Genomic DNA, 23,978 nt, shown 5'->3' on the forward strand with positions numbered 1-23,978 from the left:
TTTAACAGTAAAAAGCCAGTTTAATTGCAGAATATATTGACAGTACAATACAGCAATAAAAAAAACTGCCATAATGCTTCTATTTTTACATGACTTACACAGCTGCTGCTCAGCTCGTCAAACAGAACAGCAACAGGGCACAGTACAGTAACAATGACAATGACACGACATACAGACAGGCTCACAGAGCACTGCACCCGTCATTCTCCACGGGCTAGGGATGTGTTAATTAAGAAATGTACAATATAATAATAAACATAAACCAAGAACCGAGACACAGAGCATTCGATGACTGGGTTTGAAAGGGACTGGTTGTCACACAGGGAGAAGAAAGCACAGCCACCAAAACAAAAATAAAAACTAAAAAATATGGATTACTTTGCATGTATGCACTTCATACATAACGTTAAATGACTTGACATTGTCCATGATCTCTCATTACTCTGTCTGGCCTTCATTTACCACATTATATCCTCTTTATTACTTGTGCCTTATTTCACGTATTACATGAGCGCCGGTGTATTTCAATACAGAGCTTCAATGTGTCCTCCCTCGCTACCGAAGGATCCTAGGACCAGACCTGTCGTCTGTTACTGTCTTGCGGAGCTTCACCCCCCGGCGTATAGATACCAGCATATCTATGTCCTCCTGACTGACAGAGGACGCCCCCTGAGGCGCAAACTGAGCGGGATCCCCTGACAGTGAGCTAGGGAAGGGGAACTGACCCTCACCGAGGGCGTGGGCGCTGGCTGCCAGCTCTCCTATCTTCTCCACCAGGCTGTGGCGGTTGGCAGCGAGCATAGGGTCCTCCTCAACACTTTGAGCAGCCATGCCGAGGGCCTGCTGTTCGTAAACAGTCCTGTCCGCCCCTCCTCCACAGCCCCAAGATGTGTCAGGGAGGCTCATCCGCTTTGGAGGAGCCCTCATATTGTCACTAGCTGATAGGTCATCACCATACAGAAACTCCTCACTGCCTGCAGAGTGATGAGACGGGCTAGTGTAACCCGGGGAGTTTGGCACTGTTGGGGTTTTAACTGGCACGATGGGAGGCCGGATGGGAATGGGGCCAGATGTAGACGGCGTGCGTCTCACGCCAGTCTTGGAGGATGGCGTCCGGCGTATAGTGGCTGTCCCTGAAGCAATAGCTCCAGCGCCGCTTCCCCCAGCGCCATTTGGAGTTCCCTGAACAGTCTTACCTGCAGGCAGACCCGCTGTACTTGCAGGTCTCTTAGTTTGGATCATGCGGCGGTAGCTCTGCGCGATGTTACTATGACGAGGGATGGTGGAGGATTTGTCAAAGTCCACCTGCCCTTCACTGTCAGCATCTCCATTAAGAGAGTAGCACTCATAATCAGAACCTAGAAATCACAGCAAGTCATGAGAATCCATTTTTCCCCCACACTGAATATTCAATAGTTCATAGAGCAGTTGTTTTGGAGGGTTAATTAGCAGGTGCTTCATTACATAGCAATTCACAGTAATCAAACTGGAGTTTAAGGCAACACGTACAGCACTATTCAAATCACACACGTGCAATGATTGAAACACAACAGTTAAATTCATGAATAGTGTGCTGTATGTGGATATCATGTGTGTTTAATCAGGCAGGAGTGTGTGGCTCTTCAGGGATGACTGTTACCTTGACTGGGTATGGTGTCCTCGGAGCAGGAGGGGGTGTTGGTCTGGGTGCTATAGCCACTGGAGTACTGCAGAGAGTCTCTGCTGCTCTTTTGCTGCTCCATGCTCAAGCCCCTGGTTAGAACCATGGCTAGAGTACTGGCTGCTGGAGAGAGGGGCTCACCAAGCTTAACACACATATACAGAGATACAGACAGGCAGGAAATACATAAAGATTAGGACACATTTACATTTTCATCACACTGCAATCCCTACAGCATACAAATTGATATACTGGCATTTATTTTTTCACTCCTTTTTACCTTGGCTGCAATGGTTCCTGGGCCACTTCTCACCCTGTGTGGCTCATCAGCTTGCATTCCAGAATACCCCTGTGGACTGGGCGGAGCCTCCAGTTCTCTCATCTTATCCACAGACTCCCTCCTACGCTGTGGGGTGCTGGCCAACGACGGTTCGCAGGAACTCGATTTGGCCCAGTCCTGCAACAGCAGACTGAATAATGAGACCGTCTTGCAACAGTGCATCTCCAGTGTTTCACTGGAAGTTGTGCAGTAAAACACGGAAGCTGTTGATTTGGCTTATAAACTGGTTAGATGCATGGTAGATATGAATAGAGCACAGCAGGGCGTGCAGTTTAGCACATCTTTTTTGTGGAAACATTGGAAAACTGAGCTTGATGAGCAACAGCAAAACAATGATTGTGAGGTTATTCTACGGAATGCGAAATCTGTGAAGGCAACAAAACACAAGAAGCAAAGAAGCAACAAAGTCTCAAAAGAGAACCCAAAGCAAAATTTGCAAATGAAAACAAACCTTCCAGCTAGGAACCTTTGATGTGGGTGAGGGAGTGTTGGATCCAGGGGAGTGGTTAAATGTGGGGGACGCAGGAAGTATAACAGATAGAGGCCTGATGGTGCCAGTGTGTGAGAAAGCAGGGCGGAAGGTGCCGAAGGATGAGCATGAGCCAAACTGCGGAATGGACAGACAGGTCTGAGTAAGAGTGCTCAACATCGGCGAGTAGTCCACGTTATACCTTACAGCGGCTGTCGTTAAAGGCTCACGGGCCTCTTTAAGCTATAGATAAAAATGATTGAAATGCACAGCACATCAGCGTGCAAGTGCATACATCTGCTAGTGCGCGTGTGCGCGTACAGCAAAGCAAGTACGCTGGTAAGAGATGCATGCAGTACTAACCGCTGTAGGAGAGTTGCACTCGCTGACAGACTGGCAGGTTTCTGAAGCCTCAGAGGAGGCTGAGCTTGTTGATTTCTGGGAAAGGAAAGATGGAGTAAAGAACAGTGGAGATGGAGAGGAAATGGGGAGAAAAAGTTAGATGTGAGAGATGCATAGGAAGATGGTGAGAGCTGGAGAAGAGTGTTGATGAGCTTTAGAAGGAGGGATTTTTTTCTCTCTGAGGGGATCTATATTCTATAGCCTAGATTGAAAATAAAGTAGCCTGTAAGATCATTTATTCAGAAAAAGAACGTTGCATCAGTTGGTGTGTTGCTGAGTGTGTTCTCTACACTGCAATCTGTTCAGACTGTGAGAGTCTGAACAACTTTATCAGTCCAGTGGGATAAAAATTCAACATTTGCAACTGATAGAGATCTATTGCAAAAAAAAAAAGAGCTCAAACTCTTATGGTGGCTTCATGTGTGAAATACAAAAACATGGAAAAACTCTATGGTTTTCAATTCAGATACAGCAGACGGAGTGTGATTGTGGTTAAAAAGAGAGAATTATTGTAGATCTGCATTGACAAGAAAGTGGTGTTGTTGCCGTGTCCTCCTGTCCTGATGTTTTACTGCCAGAGAAATCTCTGGAGATAACAAGTCTGCTTTATTCCTGATTTTGCTGCAACAAAAAAACCCAAAACATTTTCCCTCCTGATAAAAGGAAAAAAAAATATCATAGCTGAGACTGCTACCTGGCTTGTGATATCAGAGGGCATGGGTGATGGAGGCTTTGAATGGGTGTTGGCGTCTTGGGAGACAAAGCCCGAGTCATGGGAGGAGACGCTGCTCAGCCGATGGGCTCCTGAGGAGGGCATCTGGAGGAGACTGTTGACAGGAAATCGCATCGGTGTAAAATTCAGCATTTAGTATGCATTCTAATCAGGATTAATATTATCACATTTATGGTTTTGTAAATTACACAGAAAATAGTAAAAAGAATAAAAGGCTTGTGAAAAATTAATCACAAAAGCTGTGATCATGAAGGCTGTGTTGTGTGAGAAATCTAAATGATTCCATTCTTCTAATTCTGGTCCATCAAAGAGCATTAAAAAGTTATCATTTCTTTGATTCTTCTTCCTTTCTGAGCATTAACAGCAGTCTTTGTGCTTTCTGTCTGCTGCTCTGTCATTTTCACTCTGCGCCGCTTCTCTTTGTCACCCACGCATTTTGAAATGTGCAACTCGCACTTCTCACCTCCCCTCCCATACTCCCCTCCCACACCTCCTTCTTCCCCTCTCACTCTGGAATCCATCCGACATTAACATTTCTCGTTAATCTTCATTCTCTTGGATGAAGCTTAAGGAGGATTGCCAAAATAAATATGGCAAATTAAACACAATAAATCATTTAAAAGTAAAGCCTAGTCTTAAGCAGTCATTTTTCTCTCCTTTGAGTTTTTAATAAGCAAGCTTGTTTTTATTGTTTCCTATTAAAACCTTTGTCTCTTCATCATAATCTTTCATTTGAATGTGTGGCAATGTGTGGTGCTTAAGTTATTACCCTATAAAAGTAGCATCTCATTACTTCCCCAGTCCCCTTAATGATGACTTTCGACACCTCAGTATGTATCAGTAAGGACCTGTTTTTTTCTCAAGGGTAGCTGCATAGGCAGAGACCATCCTCACTAACTTCTGATGCACACCCAGTCATTCCTCTCTATACTCAGGCCTGAAATATGACAGAAACCGCTCAGTGGAGAAAAGAGCTTCAAGGGTTAGTGCTAAAATAATAAAATCACGGGGAAAAGAGTCAATGTATAGAAGTCAGACTGAACTGAAAGACTGTTTCAGAAAAAGCTTACATGCTGGTGGTGCAAGCATCTGTTTTAAAATTAGCCAGCCAGGAATACCTGTAGCATACTAAGAATAGGACATGGCGTTAATTGGAACAAGTGTCAGGGAGGTTCTGCTCGGAGCTGTAGCACTAAATAAAAGTGAGAAGGTATGATATTCCTTCCTCTCAACATTAAAATGTGTTTGACCTAGAATGCCACATTTGTAGAGAAACTTTTGCGCTATCACCTTAAGTCAGATGAATATGTGGATTTTGGCTCTTGTGTAGGCTCACGGCTGTCAGCTGGTGATATTTGACAGCTTTAGACCTAATCTCGCTGTAAGAAGCTTGAGAACTACAAATATATGCCAGGAGCAAGAGCTGAGGAGCTTGCGAGATAGCGCTGCATGTCGACTGTCACTGCTAATCAGGCTGTGTAGTGAAGAAGACATGTCACAGGTACATTCATGGATTTATTGTAGTCTTTATTAATATGCTATTAAGCCGGCTGAAATGATTTTTTTAAAGTTTATAAAATATATTACAACCTAATGTACAACCAAAACCTTATATAATACTGGGCCTCTTCCAAATAATCCTGGATGTTTGACCTTCACAGTACGGTATTATGCAGGTTTCATACACAGGCTCTTTGAGTTTGACACTTGAAGAAAAATGTTTTCCTGAGCTCATCTAAAACAAGAATGTAAAGCATGTACTTGCAAGCATGATTTGAAAATTATGGCTTGGAGATTTATTTCATATTCATAGAATCTGGGTTGTTCATTTTAAAAGAGGAGACGTCAACGTCATCCTACAATTTTCTAACCACTTAAATGGAAAACAGCATGATTTGTAACTCAAAACAGAGGACACCTTTTATCTAATTCTGGATGTCTGGATGTGGCTCTTTCATACAAAAGACTGCAACGTGCAACAAGTGGTGAGTGTTTGAATAATATACCTGCACATACTGCTCTTCCTGGAACCTGTGCTACTGGGGGAAGAAGGAGGGGTCTGGTAGGACCAGCTATAATCAGAACCTTTTAGGTCCCGGATCACCTGCAGGAACACAACCAAATGGGGATTTAGACATAGACAAGTCTCTTTTCAAATATGGGAAAAAAAGACGAGAACCAACAAGATAAATACACAAGCTGCCGAGAAGTAAAGGTTAATTAAAATTGAGTTAATTGCAGCTCAAGTGCCCTTTCCAGGTGTGAACTGATAACTATTTGTTACTCTATTGGGTATTTATAGCAGGTGGATGGAGCTATGAAACAACAAGTTGCTTATTTTAGCCGTCGGATTACAAAAAATATCAAAATCTCTCCGCTCATAATAAGAAACACAGACATTTTTAACCTTTGTACTGAAACCACACACGGCAAATTAAATTCTGCTTCAAATAACTTTGCCACCACTGTGAGGAAATAAGCATGTCAGCGGCACTGGAAGAATTTGTAGTATTACACTCCTGTTACCTGCTCACTAGCTGGTGGCAGCTTGTGCGGGTCTTCAGTCAGCAAAGTGAGGTCATCAACAATGGCTTGTAAATGTGTTATTTCTCCCAGCATGGCAATCTCTATATTCTGCAGGGAAAACAGTATTGATCAAATTAAACAGCTACCACATCAACAGGACGCAGCAAAGATATTTCACAGTGTATGTCGGTGTTCTTTACACGCACAAGCTTCCATACTAAAAAGGCTTAATGTCCCTTACCACCACAGGCTGAAGCAAGTTGATGAATGAACAGTAGCGTCCCCTCTCCTCCAGGAGAGCTCTGCGCACTGCCTGCTTCTCCGTCTCCTCCATCAGCAGGTACAAATCGCTGACATCCTGCATGGCGCTGTCCAGCTGGGGGCGCAGATTACCGCGGCCTGCGCAAGGCGAAGGCAAAGGGTGCAAAGACACAAAAAGGCAGGAAGGACAGAGCCAGGGAGGACAAAGGTGAGGGGAGTTGAGTAAATAAAGAAGGAGAGGAGAAGGAATGAAAACAGATTAAGATTTGGACGGGAGGTTACAAAAGTGACAGGAAGTGTCCGCAGTGCACGAGGGGGAGGAAGAGAGGAAAAGATGAGAGATGATTAAAACAAATAATGATAAGCTGCTGTGTACTAAAGGTCAACACACTTAAAAACATTACACCAGAATGGATAATGACCACAGGAATGAGAGGACACTGAAACATGTCATCAATCAGTGCAGCTGGAGATGATTTGCAGACCCTGAAATGGATGAGATTGGAAAAACACTACTGTATGGAAGGTCATTCAATACTGCATGCCACAGTGATACTTTATGATAGATACAGGAAGTCTAAGCAACGAAAGAAGGATGAGATGAAGATGAAAACGAGTATTAGGATGACACACGATTTGCTGTGATTGCATGATGTACACATACACTGCCAGTCATTTTGAACACTCTACAGTGTGCTGAGTTTTAGCACATAGAAAATACTGTTCTACTTACAAAATATAATGAACTAAAAGGGCGTGAGCAGATCTAAATTAGTATCACTCTATGCTGGCAATCGCCTTGATGAAAAACATTAACAAGCAGAGCGCTGTAGATTATTCTTACAGCTGTCCATATCTTTAATACGTTCAGCTTAATGAGCTACGCTTTCAGCGCACCTGTATTTAATAAGGCACTAATTAACTGAGTCCCAAAAGGACGTGATTTATAGATCCTTGCAACAGAAGCTGTATTCACAAAGATGCAGGACAATACTTGCAGCATCAAACCCCACATAGGGAGCGATTTAGGAAAATTCTCAAATCAGGAAGCGATAGCAACTTTTACCGCAATGCCACGTATGACATATTTTTTAAAAGGTGCAGCTTGACTGAATTCAGTCTCTATCTGACCTGCTAAATATCTGACCTACTTTCAGACCTACTTGCACAACATGTGTCTGCTGTGCTTGTTTGTTTCCCATGTAAGTAATTTTAGTATTTAATCATTTTTCAACATCAGACTGTGGAATCAATGTAACTGTCTGGGCAAGAGCCTGCAGATGGACCGTAGAGACAGGCTGAAGTCATCACTGTTGCACTGTTTAGCTTTTTTGTCAAGTATTACAGAGTTATGCATTACCTTACACTCCATATCTGGAAAATATCTGGATTTGTTTTGTTTTTGCGCTATTTTATTCCCTGCTTAAGAAATATTCGTGTCTCCTCTCCGTTTTTCACCTTAGTAGCAGACGCTGGTGTTAAATTGATTTGTAAATAATAAATGGGAACTACTCCATCTTTTAACCACAAATGTTAAGACAGATGGTGTTTTCTTTGACTGGCAGGTTTACGTAAAGATGGGTTTAAGCCTTGAAACTAATATGTGAAGTTCTTATTTGTAGCAGCAAACATACCTAGAAGCTCTACAGCCAGGGATAAACGGCAGACAAAAACATTGAGGAGGGTTTCAGTTAGAGGGAGGGAGGAGAGGAAAGAAAGAAGAACAGGCAGCGTTAGCTGTTTTAAATCAGGGCATAATGCATGTTTATGACTAGCCTGTACCACTGCTACATTAAAATACTGTATGAAAATAGGAGTTTAATTACAGCCAGCAGCGGGGGATAACGCAAGCACAGCCAGGAAAGAAGTTAATTTCTTTGATTTATAGGGTAAACTATCCAAAGTTGGAAAGGAGCCTCTGAAATTGTGCCAAGCATTTTGACTTGAGAGACTTATCCTTTCACAATCTACCCTCTAGATGGTGCTATTTTACTGCTAGTGCAGCGACCAGTCGCAGACTTCATTAATTAAAATCCGTATAATACTAATTAATATATCACGAGAGAGTTACTAACCTTTTCTTGCTTTTTTCTGGAGTTTTATGGTATCAAGTGACTTTCTTTTGATTTCCTGACGAGATCTCTTGTATTCTTTGGCAAGCATGTGAAGACAAAGGAAGTATAAATTTCCATACAATACACATTGTGCAATTAATATCTTTTATATTGCTGTAGTTATTCACCTTTGGCATGGTCTTTGTCCAGCTGGTTAGCCGTCTTCTTCCATTCCTCTATCCTGTCCTGGAGCGGCGTAACCAGGCCTTCCATAAGAGCACTGCAGCAACAAGAAGAGACAATATTCAAGAGAATGAAGGGTATAACAAATAGGTTTATTTCCACAGCATAGCAAAGAGTAACAAAATAAGAGAAAGGTCACCATGGATGGAGAACATAATAATCCCCTCAGGACAGGCGAAGAGAGAAAATTGCAATGGAGCAAATAAAAACAAAAGTGACACTTACTTGGTGAAGTGGCGTAATTTTGCCTCAATGCTACGGTGTCGCATACACATCCTTGTCAGAGCTGAGCCAATGTCCCTGGTAGCACCTTGTAAACACAATATGAAAAATAGAAATGTCATCTACGATATCGGAGCTCGGCAATAGAAATTTAGACCTAGAAGACCCAGAAAAAATGATTTTCTATAAGAGGGCTATACAGATATGGAGTGCTTTGAAAGGCCTGAGACTCTCTTGTCAAATGGACTCATCAGCTTTTATTCCTCCCTCTTTCAGCTGGAGAGGCATTTTTAGTTGCAGCCACTAGATGGACATATGTTGACCGTAAAGGCAGGGCGTGCAAATGTCACATTTGTTTGGGGAAAGCAAACGTTCCAGAGTGACCGTAAAATAAAACCCTGTGCTATCTTCTTCCCTCCTGACAAAAACACGTATTTTTCCTGTTGACACTTTAACGTCGCCGCGTGGTAATCTCCCCACACTGAGTAAATAACGGCTTGTGTGAATTTGTTACTGTACTTTTCCTCTCTGCTGAAGTGTGATTAAATGAGGTTTTAAGCCCCCAAAGCTCAGGATGGTCCACTGTGTCACTGATGGTTCATAGGCCAGTGTAATATATGGCAGCACTGATCCTGTTGTAATCTGGGCCACATAAGGCTAATCTCAGGGTCTCTCACCACAAACACACACATGCGCAGACACAGACGCACACAAGGAAAGAGAGAAGACACCTCTTATAGCAGACAGACCTCAGAGCTGAGGCATGTATGTGTGTTTGTGAATGATTGCTGGAGCGTATGTGCGGAGGTTTGTTTGTGTGAACGTATGGACAGGTGGTGTATTTTACCAACCCCCACACCCTTTCCGAAGTTCTCACCCCTTTCATCCTGGAGGAAAAAGGAGGGAACCATGTAAGGGGATATCCCTCTATTCTTCCCTGTCTGCTCTGCCTTTCCTGTTCTCTCTGTTTCCTAAACACCATTCATGCAGGGCAGGCAGCGTTAGGGAGAAACCAGCTCTAACCTTCACTACAAAGCCTGAAGGAAAGAGAAAATGAAACGCACGACTAATATAACTGGCCTAAAATGAGACTCTGTGTAAGAAATGCTCCAGATTGTCGTCCAGTGAGATCTGTGCTCTTTTCCAGATATCACATAAAGAAACTAGGTTACTGTCTCCTGCTGATAACATGTCAAACTGTCAGACAAAGACCAGCTGAGTCCAGCATTTGGCTGTCAACTTCACTAACTGCTGTACTAGTTCAAAGAAACTCAGCAACAGATCTGGGCCCTGTATGCATTGCTCCTCTGAGTGAGAGGAGAGGTGAAAGGTCATCCAGCTGTAACACACAGAGGTATTCAACATCAGCAGGAAGTGATTTAGAAAAGACATGTGGAATCTATACGCTTTGCTCTAGATATAAGCAGAAAGTGGGGAGTCCAACCTATGTAGAGGATTCAGTCAGGTAAGAAACTCTGTTTACACCAGTTCATGATAACCAATGAGAAACTCAGACATGCACGTGATACACACACGCACTGATTTTGCCTTTCTCCTGCTAAAGCCATTACAGAAAGCACCCACAGCGGCATCTGACTTCCCAGATGGAAGAAGACTGGGCGATAGATGAATGAGGCACAAGAGAGTAATGTGGGTCCTGGTATCTCTAAAACAGACCGTCCCAATGTCACTATCAGCTGGAGTGAACTTTCAGCCCCCCACTCCTGTCCCATTCACACCTGCCAATTTCCCTCCTGCTCCCCACCTCTTCCCTCCTGTCTCCTCCCCTCCTTCTTCCCTTCCCAAAAGGGGATCAGCTGACAGCTACATCCTGGGGAGGTTCAGGGCTTCCTGACCATGTCCAAGAGCCATGCTGGCCTCTGGCCTTGACCGGATGGATAGTGACACGGTGATTCACTCCCGTAGCCCCCCTACAAAGGCTCACAGGCATGTGACAAATATATACAAGCTTAAGCCTGACTCGAAAGACAATTATTATGCAACACTTAGACTTCTGTCCTTCTTTCTATTTTCCTCCACAGCCAAAGACCTCTATGTGTTGTTTCATCCTTTTTCTTCCCCTGTTCATTTTGAGATTTGTGACATTTAAACTTCACTAGTCCAGATTCAGCATTTTCAACATGTGGTCCATAACAGTTTATGTAGCGAGAAAAAAAATGAGCTTCAGTAAAACTGATTCATCCACCCTGAAAATAATATTTCAACAAAAATGCTGAAATAATTTGATTACATGTTACAATACTTGATTTGCATATTGTTTATATCACACATATTTTCCTTGATGATTATTTGAATGTATAAAACTTTTATTTTATTTATTTCAGTTTGAACTTAAAAGCATTGCTTCATGTTTATGTGGGCAAAGAATGATGTTTGGTCATTTCATGATATAATGTGGCAGCACAGAGTAAAACAAAGCAAGAACTTTCTCTTTCAGTCTGATTCATTCAACCTTTCCTGTTAAGAAATCTAACAGCCACCTCACTCATTTAAAAAAAAAACTAAAAAGTCAACCAGCACAAAAATGATGATTACCAAACTAAACCACTGTTTTAATTTTTAAGTCATATCATGATTCTTTGATATAGATATATCAATACTTGACGTTCTAGAAACATGCTAGCTGATGTGTGCAAGAACTGGAAAAGTGATTATTGAGCAGACCCCTGTGGCTTTAGGATCTGGGCCGACCTCATAGCAGACAGCCACACGTTCATGAATGAAGCAAAACACAGACCACTACGGGGGAAAACTGTTATGCAACAGAACCATATATCTTACAGCTTGGAGCAAACAACTGGGAGTAACTGAACAGTGGACAAATCTGTGGTTCATTACAGAAGCGCTGCCGTGTGTGCATCTGAAGCTCACGGCGCCTGGTTTAATATACAGGCTGAGCATAAATACAAACTGCCTCGAGATCTGCTACGTATGTTGAAAAAAACATGGGGCTGTTGGTGGGAAGGTCATGCCCCCATTGGTGGCTTTAAGCTCTGGTATCTGAGGCCAGACCAGAGTAGTCTAAGCGTTTACTGAGTGGTTCCATCCAGAGCTCTGGTTCTGATTAACTCCCCTGAATCCTTGGGGAAGGAGGAGCATTTTAATAGGCCTTCTTTATAGAGAGTTCTCCTGCCAGGAGTCGGGAGCCAGAGGCTAAACTGCCACAGGCCTAACTCCATGATGTCTTCAACATGGGAGCTAAACTTAAATATCTCTCTTATTCACCATCTAAACCCTAACGCTCAGCTCAGATTTCATTAGTGCTCAGACAAGCGAGCCTGAATGTCCTTCTGCTGGAATTAAGGCTGGATACGTTGACGCCGGCTTTCAAGCTGAATGCAGCTCACTTCTTCTCCATCTTGATTTCTGCCTTTTGTGTCAATAAAACACGTTTGTGTGGAATTTTTTCTAGACCCTCAAACAGCCTCTGCCAAGGCAAGGAAATTCCATCATCCGTGAGACAACTGTTATTCTTTGCATTGGCACCTTGGCCACTGTGCTGGCTGTGCCTCTCAGAGACAGTTAAGCCTCCTGCGTTTACCCTCCCTCACCCCTTTTAAGTGAGGCAGAGTGTGAACTGGCAGGGACACAGAGAAGGCCACTGATGGATGAAAGGCAGTGTGGGGTGAGACGGGAGGAGGTTGAAAGAGGGCACACACGGCGGAGGTGCTGGGCGGGTTTGGCCTGTCAGAAGGCAACGGAAGTGCTATAGTGTGGCAGGTGCAACAGGCCCTGACAGGACGACATCGTCCACAATAAGCCGAGAAATAAAAAAATGTAATGTTTGCATTACTGTCAAAATATTTCTGTAATTTGTGTAGTCATCTTCACTAGAACACTTTATATATATCTTTGAAGAAGAAAATGAGGAGGACCTGCTTTGATTTTGACAGCTTCACTTGTCTTCTTTAGCTGGTAGTTGAGCAAACATGAAACTGAGATTTCTGAAATCATAACCTGATTAAACATCAAACATTCACATCGTCAAGAGATTGCTTCAAAGCACAGCTTGAGCTCTTTTGGTGCAGCACAGTAGGAGCTGTCTGTATTATAAATAAAGCAGCATCTATTGCATATGCTGGTGAGGGAGCTGTGAGTTGTGAAGGAGGTAAGAGTGGCAGATAAAACAGCTGTATCTGTATGGATTATGAAACGAGAGTAGCGTACTGTACGCCTGCAGCAACAAAAGCTACAGATCTGTGTAATTTATGTTGCTTAAATATTGGACATGCAGTATCTGTGAGTTTATTCAATAATAAAGATGGTATTTGTCCACTGTATTCACAGTTAGAAGAGGGAAAAAACATAACAGCAAATCCAGGGTACAGATCCAAATGCTTTAGGATTAACACAGTGTGTTCTGTCTGTAGCAAAAATCAAAACGTCATTCCAAGCCTTTGTGTCACTTCCTTATACGTGGAATGCTTTTTATTAGTACAATACAACTAAAAGGCAGAGGAAACAGCCCCGGGATCAATTGTTTTAGTCTCTCACACACAGTCGAGCGCACACTCATCCCATTGTTGCCTGTCCAGACAGCACGCACAGCAAGTTTCACCTCTCAGACAGACCCCAGTGTTTCCTGATGTGGCGTAAACATGTTCTGGTGTGCATTAGAACAAGACTTTAAAGAGGAGGAGGAGGAAGTTATATTCCTCTGCTGGAGGAGCTTCCTGTTCAGGGGCATAAATGTTTCTAAAAATAATCACCACCCCTTGTCCAGATGCGCTTTTCATTAGAGATGGAAAAAAGGCCACAGGGAGAGAAAACAAGAAAAAGTACAGCAAAGGGAAGCAATCCACAAATGGCTGTCTTTGTCTCATGCCAGACAGGGATGTTTAAAGCTGAAGAAGATAGATGTGATGTCCCTTTATGCAAGAACAAATAAGCAATGATAGCCAAAGTTTGACAAATTTACTAAGCAACAAATCTGCACCGATTCAATCAGACGACTCAAGCGCTCCTGTTTTACAGGCTCAGCAATTTTCTTTATCTTAGCTCACCCGAGTCTGTCCGGCCTTGCCCCACCTATGTAAATGCTACTCTGCTCATTTGCAAACAGTCCTGCAAACAATGCAGACAATACTGCTGGTCCTTCTGCTGCTGCTACCTCCATCTGAGTCTCTGAGCCTGAAGTTATCTTGAGCAGCAGTTTATTATATTAGCCACTCTGCCCTGCGCTGATCATCAGAACCTACGTGTCAAATATAAAAGCTTGAATAGAATAACAGTTTAGCGGAACAGTAATTAGATATCCATCCAAATCATTGGGGTTCATTATGTTAGCCTTGTGAACGTCTTGATCTGGTGTAAACGTGTTCACAACACATCACCCAGTAATTTTTGGGCCACTTCAATCTTGACCGATGTGTTTAACGGACCAATAATAGCAAACATGTGATCTGATCTGTCATCCTACATTTTCATTTCTTTGAAATTGTATTCCTTTTAATCTCCTCTCTCGCATTCCTCCAGCAGCCTCTCTCGTGCATTTCCCCACTCCTCTCCAGCTCCCTTCCAAAGCGGAGTTCGTGTTCAGGATGTAGCCGAACAGAGTGTTCCCCTCGTGTTTGTCTTCTTAGTTTGGTATTCGACCTCAGAATTAAAGCTACGCTGAACCCAAAGATTTGTTTTCTCTCTTGTTTTTATTTCCCCTTTTCATCTGTTTCTCACATTATTGCTGCACCCGCTTCACCCTTTACTCTGTGGATGTAGTTATTACAATAGCTGGAAAACATTCATCTGCAGGATGACCGCATTGAGTTTAAGCCCATAAACTCCGTAGTGACTCATGAAGAACTCTGCTGGAAATTGTCCGACGAACAAGGTAGGAAGCTGAGGGGGAAATGAGAGGCTCTTGTCGATACTTAGCGTGACCTTGTGGTTGAAGGTCGTGAAATAACCAAAGAGCCTTGCATACAATTAGCAGAATGGCACAACAGTTTGTAATTTACCAGCTACTGTATTTATCTATGTGAATGACTGAACATGTAGGTCCGATCTAAATCACTTGAAATCTATAAGCTAATTAACTGTGAGCTGCAGATTCTAAACTCTTGGTTCTGGTACACAGAATGCAGAACAGGCTTGTCTCAGGCTTGTACATGGGATGCAAATGTTGATGCATGTCAGCTTTGGTCTGATGGGTACACTTATTATTTGACATGTCTGCAAAAATAGCTGCACTGCTGGGATAGCACGGAATACATTAATCCCCTGATCTCGCTCTGCGCTAGGCCACGGCCACATCTCGTCCACGCCAGGCTGTCCAGATGGCGGGTAGGGATATCCGTCCCATCTGCCAACCCAGAGAAGTACAGCGGCCAAGCAGATTAGTGCTTCGCTGACACACTGATCTACTAGCATACCTCCACAGAGTATGGACTGAGTGAGTAAGAAAGAAAAGACACAGAGCCAAACAGAGAGGACTTGCAGTGACCGACAGAAACATTGTTTCCATGGGTGTACATGTAATGGAGTATGGACGGCGCTAGCTTTGATAATCACACGTAGAAGAAGAAATGTTCATCCGTGCTTAATAAAAACATGCAGTGTATGGTTGTCTGGCCGGTGATCCCACAGTGTAAATTTTTAAAGCTGGGGGTGGCTGATCAGGAAGAGAAGAGAAGGCAGTCTGTGTCTGTGTGTTATAGAGTGGGGCTAAGAGGATTAGCTAAACGCCTCTGCCTAGCCTGGATACCCAGAGCTGTGGAAATCCCACTCCAATCACAACCCCCACCCAGGTCAACTAACCCCCAACTACAGCCAACTCACTTTCTGCAAAACATGGAGACTGTGTCATACTTTCATGGACCATTACCCATGTCTCTTTGATGTCTATCAAACTCAACTACGTTCAAAAACTGGAAAAAAAACAACTTTTGTTTAAAGAACACATCATACATCCAAGCAACAACTAAATAAGTCACACAGTCTCCAATTTTCTTAACTCGAGTCTGATCCTTTTAAATGTCCTCACATAACATTTTAATATGAACGACAAAAAAGGTCCAGACGGCACACCAAAATCCATTAGACTGGCCAATCCAACAATAAAAGAATCCAAAGAGCTACACGGCCTTAGGTTAAGTTGCACAAAAGCTTGGTGTTGAAACGTATATCCTTAAAAAACCCAAATTCTCCACATATACCACCTAATATAGACTTTGTGGCTTGCAGACCTTTATTGAACTCAGATGCAAGCTATGAGTTCACTGAGACAGACGTGCCTTCAGACATAGATCCATCAGCACAGCTTAGAGAAACAGTGCTGTTAGACACAGTGCCAGAACGCCTGGAGGCCAACTCCTCCAGCTGCTTCATAGAAAACAGATGCTAATACCATGACAGCTACCATAAACTCTAAAAATGGACAACGCAAGCAAGAAGTCTGAACATGGACACACACCGAAGTAGTGTGGCAGACACCGATTCAAACAGAGAGCTGAGTAAGGTTAGTTGAGCAAAGTCATAATACAATTATGATTAAAAAGATACCCTTTGAGAAAAGTGCAGAAGAACAGTTAAGAATTCATAAAATTCGTTTCAGTCACTGTCCTCTCTCTCTGGGACTATCAGGAAGCTGTCAGTGAGGAGAAATGCTGCTTTTCTTGGCAGGGAAGTGTTTACAGTCTGAAGAGAGAGTGTGGAAGTAAGAGGGGCGAATGGGTGAGTGTGTCAAAGTTAGATTAAAGGAGGTAAAAGAGGAACGCGATGAAACCTCCAGCTGTGCCAGCAGCTGCAGCTCGTCCCCAAACACAAGCGTAGCTCAGAGTGACAGCGATTGGGGCCAGCAGTTCATAGCCAAGGGCCTGCCCCCTATAGCGCAAATCAGCCCTATAAGGCTGTGCAGACGCCGAGACAAACATCATCACTGCAGGCAGGCACACACACACACACACACACGTGAAGGATACAGACAGAAAAAGAAGAGAGAGAAACAGAAATAAAGGCTTACTATATACTGACCATCTAACCTCTGAATTCTTTTTATCTTTATGGTCCTAAATAAGTTTGAGTTAGCAAGAGTACAACCATGTGGAAAACAGAGAACATCTGGATGCCAGGATAGCTTAAATAAATTGACATTGCAGCTGCTAGAGAGGCAAAGTTGCCTAAATAGGTTTAAAGGTTACCCCTGTGCACTGAGAGCTAGCGCCAGTAAATATCGACATTACTCCTACCTAATTAATTACTGGGTTTGGTTTGGAGCACGCAAAGACTAACACAGCTCACACAGGAGAGACAGAAGTGAGATGGCATGCTTGCTAAGAGCACATAAAAGCTGCACAAGATGTTTTAGTTTTCTTTTTTTTAAGCAATGACTGCTATTTGTAAAACCAGTTGTCCCACAGCAGAGCTTCGAGCTAAATGCTAACACTACCACAGAACATGCTTGCAATGACAAAAAAGCATTGCTGCTACAGCACGTTTGATAATTATGTCCACTATGTGCAAAATGTGTTACTGGCTATCACTTAGTAAGTAACTGTATTAGCTACAGGCCTGATGGGAATTGCAGGTTTAGCCATGTAGCGCTGAACCACTTGGTTAAATGCCCACAGATCTGTCACAGATATTTCATTATGGAAAAGAATCAAAAGATTATTGAAAAGTAAAGAAACAGTGACCATTGTTGTTACTCCCTTTATTATATTGACGACAGCATGTAAGGGAAAATAGCAGTGTTTTATAGGTCATGATAATTTGTCAAATGGAAGAATAATCCCGTCAATCAATCAACACTGAGCACCGATGAAAATGATAAAAGCAGAATAATACTAATATAAGACTTTAGATTTTAGTAAGAAAAAAATTATCTCATATGTTTCTGTCTAAGTACACTGATTCCCCTTTAATTGCTAGTCTCTCATCACCCATGCAGTCTGTGTCCTGAGAAGGATGGCACTAATCCTAAACTTAATGTGCCTGGGAGAAAAGCAGAAGTGGGCGTATGAGTGACACACTTACAGATTTTATACAGCTATCTGCAAACTCTCGTTGCCCTTCTCTCTCTTCTCATCTCTCTCCGGAATATCAATCATTTTGCTATTTTCCCTTTTTACAGCAATTTTCCTTTGAAGTCTTGCCCTTTATTCCTACCATGGCCTACCCCCCATTATTTTAGCAGGCTGCCAGCTGCTCGAAGCCAGCAGGCTGACCCCAGTCTACCTTGCATCATCTTACAGAGCTCATGTGCACTCACACCAGGAATCATTTAAAGTAGCCTTTAGTATTGTAATAGCGATAAACTGTTGCTGTGCAAGGAAGTAAAACTGGCAATAATAAGTGAACACTGAGGCTGCTCTGTTATTTTTCCCAGAAGTAAGTGGTCAATAAGGGGCGGTGCCAGTGCAAATAGTTTGAAAAACATCTTGGGATGTGGCCTGTAAGGTCAGGTGACCAGCTACCAGCTGTCACTCTTTGAATACAGTGCATCAGTGTGTGCTTATGTGTGTGTGCGTGTATGTTTCTGCGTCTATGTGATTGAGTGTGTCGAGAGCCTCGTCGGGGTTTGCAGGGTTTTTCTGACCTACATACTGCTCTCGACGATCAACTCCGAAGAAATCTGTGTTAATCAGCGGCCTCTCCAGCCAGCCAGTCTGCTGCCACTAGCGCAGTGACAAAGCAGATCAGCAGACCTCATTAAGACCAAAGAAACAATAAGCTTAGATTTTCATTTCTCTGAGCCTCCACCACCCGACCTCGCTCACAGCTGGCCCCACTCGCGTCATCTTAGTGAACAGAATGGTGCCGTGAGAGACAATACACTTACTTAAGGATGTGAAAAGTCTGTTTATTTTCTTTATGTGACCTTTACGACTTAGAAAGGGAAAAACATACTAACTGCTTGTCTACCAACACTCTTAGCTTCTACTTTTTAACAACTCCCTACTAAAACAACAAACGTATTTGTTCAACAAAGCTGATCATTATCATGACACTATTTTTCCACCAGTTCATACAGAGGCTCGACTCCACACCATGTGAGGCTAAATTTCCCTTACCTCTAGAATTGGTCGCCATGTCCGCCACCTTCTGAAAGGCATCTAAAAAGGCCACTGCTGCCAGAATTGTGGTCCTGTAAGTACATTGGTTCATTGCACTCTCACTGCACAGAGTCTGTAAACACTGCACAAGAATTTTCCTCACTGAGGTTTACTGTTCACAGGAACTGCTTCTCACCTGAGTTGAGAGTGTAGCTTTGTGGCCTTGGCACTGAAGTCTTCCCACACAGGGTAAGAGCTCTGATAAGAGAAAGGAAAAGTGTTAAACCAAATAAATATCTCACCAAGGACATTCAGGTCCGCGTGCTTCAACAAAAACAGCAGGCACAAAAATTTCAGTGTTAGATTTAGTCACACAAAATGCATTTTCTCATTAATTTTGGTGGAAAATACCAGGTTGAAATCCAAATAAGGAAAATAAATGTATATATCCTACCCCCAAAAAACATTTGTTTTATTCTGGGAAAAATCAGTCAATCACATAACGCCTGACAGACCCGGTTTTATTTTTACAAACTAGTAATTATTTTACACTGATTAGCAGATCACTCTCGACTTGTTCAAAGCTGTTTTTCTTTTTTTCCCTTATCTTTTTTCTTATTCCATTATCCCCTTTGGTGTATGTATATCAGTTCATTCATATATATATATATTAGGGGTGCAACGATATTCGTATCGATATTGAACCGTTCGATACAGTGCTTTCGGTTCGGTACGCATATGTATCGAACAATACAACATTTGTAATTTATTTTATCAATTTTCCTTCTGACGATGCTGTCTGTGTTGAGCGCTCAGTGAATCTGTGTTCGACTACTCCGCCTAGGCTGCACTGCACATATATATATATACATACATATATATACACATATTGCTAATAATAATTAGTAAAGTAAAAAGAAAAACGGAAAAAAAGAAGAAGAAGAAAGCTATGGAGAGGCTGGCTTCTTACCCTAGGATTAGAAAAAGGGTGTTGTATAAGTCCATGCTCTGACTTGTCTTTAAAAAGGCCAGTGTGATTTTTGTTGTGCACACTTGCAGTGGATTATATTTACAGTGTATAATACTAGGGCAGATTGTGAAATCACAGTGATGTATAACCCTAGAAAACCAATGGGGTCAGAGCCGACCCCATTGGTTTTCTAGGGAAACCATGGGGTCAAATTTTACCCCATGGGTTCTCCAGGGTTAAAATTGGCATACAACATTTTTTTTATGCTTCGTCTTTATTATTATCGATTCCCTTGTTTCATGATAAAACAAAAACTTGAACTTGCAGCTCTGTGTCTCAGTGTATTTGAATATTTAACTTGTTTCAAACTTGTTTGAAACAACGGGTAAACATTGGCCACCTACAGTGATAAATCTCTTTTGCAAAGAGGTAGATAATTTGTCCCAGGTGACAAAAGAACTACATACTTTTCGATTTGTATATAGATATTTGCATGTCTGGTGTGCAGGCACGTGCTGTGTACAAGGCCTAATATCATTACTATTTATGCACGCAAGCCAGGTAGTAAGACTTTCTTTTGAAAAACCTGGATTAGATTTAGCCCAGGATCGTCACATGCTGCCGTGAGCTATAAGAGCCGACCATTAGAGTGGGACCTTGAGCCCTGGAGTAAGAAGAGGAACGGCACAACCTCTATGTGACTCTTTGATGGAGAGGAGCTAAAAGGGGTTACACATCTTGATTATATATAGCTAGCATGCAATCACAAAAGAGTCTTGTGCTGCATCACTTATAACCTCCATTCTGGCAATGACATGATTTAACTCCCAGGTTACCTTAGATAAAGTCTTTGCCTTGGAAAGTGATTTAGGAGCCATTCCCTCTTTTTAAAAAAATTGTTTTTCATGAACCTCCCGGCTTGGCTGTTCCCACTTGACTTCAACAGGTGTCTAATTAGCCTGTGGGCGCTGTGGCTCTGAGGGGCTGGAGGGATGTGCTGCCAAGACAGCTGAGGGTAGAGGGCAAAGAATTGGGTAAAGAGGGCTATGTGCAGTGCAGCTGGGAGGGGGGCACACTTTTTTTTTCTTTAAAGTTCATTTACACCCAACAACATCCAGGGATGAAAAGGATGGATAAAAGAGAGAAGCAAGCAGAGAAAGTCTCTTCCTCCCACAGCTCGTCATTCAGGTTAAAGCATTATCCTTGGACCTGGTAGGAAGTGTTGCTCAAGGACATTTGGTTACTTTTTCACACAAAGAGGCTTGAAATCACTTTCCCTATCACTCTCATCAGATCAAATCTAATTCCTGATGTAATTCTTGACTCCGGATCAAATCTTGCAGAACATTCTTTTCTCATTTCATCCTGTACCTACTGTTCTAACACCTCCCACTCTTTCATTTCTTTTCCTGTTGCCTCATCAGACAGTTACATAACCAACAGGTGCAGCTATTATCCACACATTTTCTCTATGCAGTACAATATAGCACACAGGAGGCTGTGGAAGTGCTACATCTATGTCACGCAGCTACATTCTAACAATATTCAGAATTAGGAAAGCAGTGCCATTGGATCGCTGGTTCGATTGGCTTGCATGGCACAACCAGCCGGCAGGAATGAGGTCAGATGTCTGTCTCGGACAGTGGACATTGATACTGTGCTGACTAAGGGATTCAGCCTCATTCATCTGTGCTGCTTATCAATACACAGACTGCCTCTTTCTGTGAGCCCCTGTCGCTCTCTGGCCCCGGCATGATTGCAACACAAAAAGGAAATTTATGAAACCAAACCAGCACTGCCAATAGAGCTGATTTCACTGGAACCTGACTAATGAGAGGTCCATAAATAGTCTGTCCTAAGGCGCCATGATCCTGCGCGCTAGTAATCAATAAGAAATCTGCTGGACTGAAAGAAGTGCTTGACGCTTGACTTATTCGCTGTTGTAACCACTTTGCTGCATCATGGGTTTCCCGGACAATGAGAAGACTGGGTGCTGCCTCCAGGCCCAATGAATGCGTTCACACTTTCCATCTGTTGTCATGAACAGCAGACCACCCTGGTTCAACTTCCTTCACTTGACCCCTCCCCCAACATACACAAATACACACGCTGACATGTAATCAATACACACACAATAACATACGTGTGATTCTGGCTTAAGAAATTGTTTTTAACTAAAAGACAGACAGCACTGGCTTCGTACAAATACAGCGCAAGGTCACACAGTTCAATTGTTAAAAGATTAAATGTGCATTTAATACCAAGTTGAAAAAATGTAGATATTTCAGTCCAAATAACAGGAAGCACAATGATAGCATTTCAAGTCTATTTCTGTTCAGAAGCTGAGGTTATGGAGCTCTCATTTTCTTCCAGAGCATCCTCTTACAGCTGACACTTAATTCAGAAATCACTTGAGGCTGGGATAGAGAAGGAACAGTTGTTTAGGGTTAAATGGCACCCATCATATGTGTAGTATGACTTTTATTAACTGTGTAGTATAACTTCTTCTTTAGTCCTGATAGTTTTACTGTAACACACAAAAAGAGGAATGAGAGCTGGAATATTTTTTTAAACTTTGATTATGATCTAACCCGTGGACCACACACCCGCAAATAGTGGTTTTGTGTTAAAAGACAAATGTTGTTCTGCAAATGTTTCCATGCAAGTACTCTGGCACACTTGCTAAAGTGTGAGCACTGTTTGACCTGCAGTACATTATAACGACAACACAAAGGGAAACACGCTTCATCTCCCAGTTTGTCCTACAGCGGTGTTTCAAGTGGGGGAGGACCCGGTGAAAGAAACAAAGGCAGTAAAAAAAAAATGCATCTGATCAGCCACTGTGCAATCACAAAGGTCACATAATTCCCTATCTACTTTAAATTATGTGTGATACCTTCATGTCGTTCACAATGGCCTGGAATAATCCACCCAGCGCTCCACACTCCTTTTCCACCGACTCCATGGTGTCAAAAACAAACAAAAAAAGCTCGCGGAAAGACAAGTATCAGACAAAATATTCCACTGTTGCTGCTTCAAACATCGGACGTGTAGACCTTTGTTTTCTTCATCCGTCCTTCGAGGTGCTGCCCTACAACAACGTAGCCTGCAGCGAGGAGGATGCGAGGACGCACAGCCCACAGCCAGCAGCGGAGCGCACAGACAAAAAGAAATGTGCTGCTCGGTGTCACCGGGTACTCCTGCTCGCTCTGCCGCCGGTACTCGCCTTTCGGTGGCACAGGAGGGATGGAGCAGGGGCGCTCTCTTCTGCCAGGTTGGACTACAGCTATGCAACGTGGAGGGCACATGCACGGTGGCTTCTCATGATCACCGTTTAAACACAATCAACGGAGAGAGCACTACTCTGGGGAAGAGGGCAAGAGGAGGTGGAGGACGAGCAGGAGGAGGGGGTACGACCGGATGAGTCGCAACAGACGCGGGGACGCGCTCCGTTGTTAATAGCGGAGCAGATGTCTTGGAGCTGAAGGCTCCCGTAATAAGATCCATGGGAATGGAAAGGGGGCTGGTCAAGTGCGTTTTTTCTGTCTTGATAGGAGGAGGGGACAAGAAGGAACACCCATTCCTCCTTCCACCCCCCACGCAAACAAAAGTGAAGCCCTACCTTCTCAGCGAACAATTGCCAAACACGCAAAGTAGGATTTCCTCGGATTTAAATGTGTATTCACACACGTGTCTGTTCATGATCGTTGAGCCACTCGTAGCCGTTTCAGGAAACAGTAACATGTGGGCCATTATCGCCTCATTAAGCATTAGCATTTAGAATCAACATAACAAATGCTAATTCAAGCCACAGTTTTGACTTTACATGTTTTCTTTGCGGGTCCATGAGAAGACTGCTGGTTGGAACACATCAACTTTTGCTTACCAGAGCAACTCAATGCTATTATAGTTGACTAAAACTAGAGGAAAGGTGTGAAAACACGTTTTAGACTGAACTGTAATAAAAACAAAATATAGACTTTAGCTCAAAAAAGTTGCAAAGATATGACAGTTGCCCGTCCACGACGCAAAGCTCTTGTTCCAGCACATCCCAAAGGTGCTTTATTGGTTTGAGATCTGGTGACTGT

At 42.9% G+C, this 23,978-nt stretch overlaps 1 protein-coding gene across 3 annotated transcripts; it reads right to left on the reverse strand.

The window, feature by feature from the left end:
• Window positions 1–23,405, reverse strand: mtss1la (MTSS I-BAR domain containing 2a). Of its 3 annotated transcripts, XM_085411704.1 has the most exons (15): window positions 22,787–23,404; window positions 19,117–19,178; window positions 18,939–19,012; window positions 8,914–8,998; window positions 8,634–8,725; window positions 8,467–8,541; window positions 6,372–6,529; window positions 6,131–6,238; window positions 5,611–5,708; window positions 3,566–3,698; window positions 2,833–2,907; window positions 2,452–2,607; window positions 1,941–2,117; window positions 1,640–1,805; window positions 1–1,358 (listed from the first exon to the last, which is right to left on the reverse strand). In XM_085411704.1, exons 1-15 carry the CDS (start codon window positions 22,853–22,855, stop codon window positions 556–558), a joined length of 2,331 nt encoding a protein of 776 aa, XP_085267830.1. In that variant the 5' UTR covers window positions 22,856–23,404; the 3' UTR covers window positions 1–555. The 3 variants fall into 3 exon arrangements, with proteins under 3 accessions (XP_085267830.1, XP_085267831.1, XP_085267832.1); XM_085411705.1 differs by lacking the exon at window positions 2,452–2,607 and having other exon boundaries at window positions 22,787–23,405; XM_085411706.1 differs by lacking the exons at window positions 2,452–2,607; window positions 2,833–2,907 and having other exon boundaries at window positions 22,787–23,405.
• Between the last annotated feature and the right edge of the window lie 573 nt (window positions 23,406–23,978).

Source organism: Rhamphochromis longiceps, linkage group LG7, assembly GCF_057381845.1.
Source record: "Rhamphochromis longiceps isolate RC_006_pf linkage group LG7, R_longiceps_female_GT1.1, whole genome shotgun sequence".
NCBI classification, from domain to species: Eukaryota; Metazoa; Chordata; class Actinopteri; order Cichliformes; family Cichlidae; genus Rhamphochromis; species Rhamphochromis longiceps.

Bases quoted from the DNA above. Each gene is read 5' to 3' on its own strand.
- mtss1la (XM_085411704.1), bottom strand. From the start codon at position 22,855: ATGGAGTCGGTGGAAAAGGAGTGTGGAGCGCTGGGTGGATTATTCCAG. The intron at 19,013-19,116 runs GTGAGAAGCAGT...ATGTACTTACAG, and splicing joins AAGCTACACTCTCAACTCAG to GACCACAATTCTGGCAGCAG. The intron at 8,726-8,913 runs GTAAGTGTCACT...TTGTTGCTGCAG, and splicing joins AAATTACGCCACTTCACCAA to TGCTCTTATGGAAGGCCTGG.